At 46.9% G+C, this 5417-nt stretch overlaps 1 protein-coding gene across 1 annotated transcript; it reads left to right on the top strand.

The window, feature by feature from the left end:
• Window positions 1-757: 757 nt before the first annotated feature.
• Window positions 758-5075, top strand: LOC104160014 (protein NDNF). The gene is made up of 3 exons (XM_009698065.1): window positions 758-936; window positions 1959-2083; window positions 3014-5075. Exons 1-3 carry the CDS (start codon window positions 758-760, stop codon window positions 4405-4407), a joined length of 1698 nt encoding a protein of 565 aa, XP_009696367.1. The 3' UTR covers window positions 4408-5075.
• Window positions 5076-5417: the final 342 nt, after the last annotated feature.

Raw genomic sequence — 5417 nt, 5'->3', positions numbered from 1 at the left:
TATGAATTATTATGCCTAATTTGTAAAGGATTCTCTGCTTTTGTGTTTTGCAATTCCCATCAGGCTTGAGGATTAAGCCCTGCTGAATTGCATGCTAATACCAATGTGCTTTGAATATGTGTGGGTTTATGTCACATGTTCTCCTAATTCACTATTTTTATAAAAAACAATTTCACTGGCAATATTTACTTTCCAAAGGATTGACAGAAGCCCAACCAAAATCTCCCAAGGAAAGTGAAGTCGATATACCCCCGTCTGCTCTGGGCTTACTCTAGCTCCCACGTCCAGCGAGCTCTAGATCTGCCATGGCACAACATCAAACTGTAGCTCTACCCAAGTATGTGGAAGGCTTTTGCTCCCTGTTAATGAGAAGGAGAGATACCAATTTGAAACCAGTGTGCAGGCTTGCTTTCAATTACAGTTCAGATGGAAAACTCTTATTTACATACTTTATCCAAGCGCTGCGATGATGTGAACTTAGTCCTTACAATACGTGTCCTAGTGCTTGTATGGCAGTACAGCGAAGGTGCCTGCACAACACAAAGTGCACGTGACGTTGTTGTAGGTATGCTCGCGTTTCAGCAATCGGCCCACGAGAGCCGCAGGAGTTTGCAGCTAGCTGAGTCAGCGACCGCGGTTCCCCAGTAAAGCGATGTTTGGCCACGGTCTCGCCCACCAGCGTGGGAGAAGCTGGCGGTAGGTCCGGCTGCGGGTGGTGCAGCCCTCCTCAGGTGGGACTCCCTCTCGTTGCTCTAGGATGCTCCTGCTGCTGCTCCTGCTGCTGCTGCCGCTCAGCTCCAGGCCCCAGAAGTTACCGACCAGAGATGAGGAGCTCTTCCAAATGCAGATCCGGGACAAAGCGTTTTTTCATGATTCGTCAGTCATCCCAGATGGAGCCGAAATTAGCAGCTACCTCTTCCGAGACACCCCTAAAAGGTATTTCTGTCCAGCTGAAGTGAGGAAGTTGTACTTTGAAGATACCACCTTTATTTGCTGAGTGTTTTGAAATAAAAATTGGATCCAAAACAGAAAAATACAAACGGCAGTGTTCTGTCTGGTGAAGTTAAGTAACTATGCGAGTTTCCATCCCGATCCAGCCTTGTCGGCTGAGGATCTATCCAATTTATTTGATTTCTCGGATCAGCTCAGAGCTCCCACAGACCGCAGAAGTTCCTTAAAGTGGGGCCACTAACCATGTCTGGAGGCAAAGAGAGCGGGAAGGAAATTAGAAACTACAGGCTCACCCCACCACACTTGTCTCTCTTCATTATTTCATATTGTGCTTTAAAGAAGCAGCATAACTCAGTCTGCCCTCAACTCCCCACTTCCCTATGGGTCAGCAAATACTGAGGTTAGACTGGGGAAGAACCTGAGGCTCCAAAGAGTTCAGGGAAGACCAGCATTGCCACCTTCCTCCTCATATCACACACCTCCTTCAGCCTTCCCCGGTGAGAAACACTTCGCAGTAAATGACGTGTAGTGCTTGGGGGCGTGCAGGAGGACAGCTGAATGTGGATGTATCTACACGTGCTTCTAGGGCCCTTGCCTGGACATAGCATAAAATGTGTGTCCTGCTTTGAAAAGCATATCCCTAAATTCCAAGAAAGATCTCATTTCCCTCATGTATACCTTTGTGACCATTTAGACTGTATATAGGTAGTGCAGGGGTAAAAAGTGAAGCTGATGGAGGGGTGGGCAGGAGGCCAGAAACCCCTCTGCTGTCTCTGGACAAGCAGAGCGTGAACTCTGCACCAGCGCAGAGTTAGTGGGGGGACAGCCCTCACCTCCTTAGCTCTCGCCCACCCGCTTTTCCATATTCCCTCTGCGCACGCTGGCCTGTAAGTGACGCTTTTGTCCCTGTTGCCCACCAAGATCAACCTTGATCGCGCCAAGGCAGTCCCTGCCGGTTGGCTGCCATCAGGGTTTATTGACATATGGGTCTGTTAACCTTCCCCTAGGTATTTCTTTGTGGTTGAAGAGGACAACACTCCCTTAGCAGTGACAGTGACACCATGCGATGCCCCTCTGGAGTGGAAACTGAGTGTGCAAGAGCTCCCAGAGGAAGCCAGTGGAGAAGGTTCAGGTAACAAACCACCAATGACTTCCCTTGTGCCTCAGAGACCTGCTTTTCTCCTGGATTCGCAGCCCCGCAAACCAGTGTCGGTGTGAGGCTGAGTCTCGCAGCAGGCCCATCTTTATGATCTCCTGCTCTTTGGGTCTTCAGCCCCAGTCCTGCCGTTGTGCAGGAAACTGGCAGCAGGTAGCAACGTGACAAGGAAAAGGGCTGTAAAAAAGTAGAAGTCAAAGCTGAGGTTATAGTTACAGAGCGCACTGGATGCTGCCACAACAAACTGTGTTTGCGCAGAGCAACTCGGTTTCACGGGTGCTTTTCTGTGAGCTGTGTACGCAAGATAGGAACTGGAGGGACAGGGCTGGCGTTTCACAGGGCTGAGCTTGCCCCTTTGAGGGCACTGGTCTGTAGGCATGGAGCTTATTTGGGAATAGCCGGGTAACTGCTACCCGAGAGAAAAAAGGTCTTTGACTTCCACAGCCTCTCCCAACTCAAGTGCTAAAATGTCATACACACCACACTGTACAGCATACACACCTTTGGGCTCGCTCTATTTAGGCACAAAACTTTAGCGTGACTCAGAGGGCCAAAGCTAAGGGCCCAAGCCCAGAAACAGGCAGCAGAGTCGGTTCCCCCTGGGGAGCCGTATGGCATCTCCAGGTTGGGTGCCTGAAGTACCGTAGCGGAAGGTGTTAGCTACCATTCATGAGACTCCGTTAAAACTGGTCAGGTGCGATTTCTATTCCATCTGGTCTTAACCCGAGTGCCAAACCAACTTCCCTCTCTGATTTGACAGAAGTATTGATTACATCTTCCTCAGAAGATGAAACCTTCCTTTTCCATCTCACTTTTGTATTTTATGTAGAAGTGTCTGTTAGAGTTTTATTTTCTCATATTCGCAGATTGCGTCCGTACAAATGTTTTTCTTTGCTTGTCATCTAGGTGAACCAGAACCTCTTGAGCAACAGAAACAGCAGATTACTAATGAGAAAGGCACAGAGCTGTTCTCTTACAAAGGCAATGATGTTGAGTACTTTGTGTCCTCCAGTTCCCCATCTGGTTTGTACCAACTAGACCTGCTGTCGACAGAGAAAGATACACATTTTAAAGTGTATGCAACCACTACTCCAGAGTCGGACCAACCTTATCCTGAATTACCTTACGATCCCAGAATTGATGTCACTTCTCTGGGACGTACAACAGTGACGCTGGCGTGGAAACCAAGTCCCACCGCCTCCTTACTGAGACAGCCAATTCAGTATTGCATAGTCATCAGTAAAGAACACAATTTCAAAAGCCTCTGTGCTGTTGAAGCCAAGCTCAGTTCTGATGATGCCTTCATGATGGCTCCAAAACCAGGTCTGGATTTCAGTCCATTTGACTTTGCCCATTTTGGCTTCCCCTCAGACAACAACTCTGGCAAAGAACGTGGTTTCCTAAAATCATCATCAAAGTTTGGGCGCCAAACATCTTCAAAGCCGAGAGTTGACCTGCATAAAGTTTGTGTCGGGAACAAGAACATCTTCACAGTGTCTGACCTGAAGCCCGATACTCAGTACTACTTTGACATGTTTGCAGTAAATACCAACACTAACATGAGCACCGCATACGTTGGCACCTTTGCCAGAACGAAGGAGGAGGCTAAACAGAAAACAGTCGAACTGAAGGATGGCAAAGTTACAGATGTATTCATCAAGAGAAAGGGAGCCAAATTTCTACGCTTTGCTCCTGTTTCATCTCACCAAAAAGTCACCTTCTCCGTTCATTCATGCCTGGATGCTGTTCAGATCCAGGTTAGAAGAGATGGAAAACTTCTCTTGTCTCAGAACGTAGAGGGAGTGCGGCAGTTCCAGCTTCGGGGAAAAGCAAAAGCTAAATACCTCATTAGGCTGAAAGGAAGCAAAAAAGGGGCTTCTGTGCTGAAGGTCCTGGCTACAACAAGGCCTAACAAGCAGTCGTTTCCTTCTCTTCCTGAAGATACACGAATCAAAGCCTTTGACAAACTCCGCACGTGTTCTTCAGTCACGGTGGCGTGGCTGGGCACGCAGGAGAGAAACAAATTCTGCATCTACAGAAGGGAAGTGGATGACAATTACAGCGAAGAGCAGAAGAAAAGAGAGCAGAACCAGTGCTTGGGTCCAGATACGAGGAAGAAATCAGAAAAGGTTCTCTGTAAATACTTCCACAGCCAGAACATCCAGAAGGCAGTGACCACAGAGACAATCAGAGGCCTGCAGCCTGGCAAGTCCTACCTGCTGGATGTTTACGTGATAGGGCACGGCGGGCACTCTGTGAAGTATCAGAGCAAACTGGTGAAAACGAGGAAGTTCTGTTAGTGCTCCTGTACAGAGAAATGTATGGAACTCCACTCTGAGCATTATCCTGCTTCCAAGTATACGGATTGACTACTTGCACAGCTGAGAAGTTGTGACCTGTATTTGTACTGTGTAGAAAAGATATCAACTTGTATATTTATGTTTACATAAGTAATTGTTTGGAGGAACTGAGGCTGGTGCTCTCTGGTAGCATCTGGCGACGGTGTTATCATGTGTCCGGTGCCCCACATGTGGTGCTCAGTAGATGTCCAAGGTAGCAGGAAACCTCGCAGGAACTGGCACTCCTTTGCTTCCATATTGCATGAACTGCTTCTAAATTATTTTATACTTAAAAGGCTGAGATACATCGTTCGTCCACCTTGTTATTCACACACAAAACTCACAGACATACACCCTTTCTCTCAGTGTAGATGGTAGGGTTTCTGTAAATTATTTTATAGAGTCTTGTTTTAAATGTTTATGTTTCTATGATTGTAAACTATTAAAATCTCTCCCCAATAAAATTCAGATCTAAACTAAGTATTAACTGGGCTGCACATGAAGCAGTTTCATTGCTAATGTAAATTCTTACTTAGCTGATTTTCATGTTTAAATACTGTATGTATTTCATGTACAAAGTTGCCATAACGTTATATTCCTGTACATAAAATTAAAAATATTAGATTATATATTGTTTCTTTTTTCTTGATTTTCTAAGGGGGCAAACAGACTTGGGGACAGAAGAGGCATGCTGAATCTGGAACTGAATTCGGCTCGGACAAGCCTCTCTTTTGTTGTTCTTCATCTTTTTGGGTAAGGTGACTGAAGTCCAGCAGAATTACCAGTGCTACTGAGTCAGCTAAAATCTGCAAGGGAGCACAGGCCATCGAAGGAGAGGTATTTGTGGCATACGCTGGGTCTGCAGTGATACAAGCACTGAAGAAGCGAGACAGGCCAGAGGAGCTTCACTTGTCCCCGGTGAGAACGGATCCCGTTTTGTCGTGGTTGCGAGTGCCGCCAGCGCTTTGCAA

Source organism: Cariama cristata, unplaced genomic scaffold, assembly GCF_000690535.1.
Source record: "Cariama cristata isolate BGI_N322 unplaced genomic scaffold, ASM69053v1 scaffold2104, whole genome shotgun sequence".
Taxonomy (NCBI): Eukaryota; Metazoa; Chordata; class Aves; order Cariamiformes; family Cariamidae; genus Cariama; species Cariama cristata.
This window is presented reverse-complemented; position numbering and strand designations above follow the sequence as displayed.

Excerpts from the sequence above, each read along its gene's own strand:
- LOC104160014 (XM_009698065.1), top strand. The coding sequence starts at position 758 with ATGCTCCTGCTGCTGCTCCTGCTGCTGCTGCCGCTCAGCTCCAGGCCC. Across the intron at positions 937-1,958 it reads TTCCGAGACACCCCTAAAAG|GTATTTCTTTGTGGTTGAAG; the intron begins GTATTTCTGTCC and ends ACCTTCCCCTAG. Across the intron at positions 2,084-3,013 it reads AGCCAGTGGAGAAGGTTCAG|GTGAACCAGAACCTCTTGAG; the intron begins GTAACAAACCAC and ends CTTGTCATCTAG.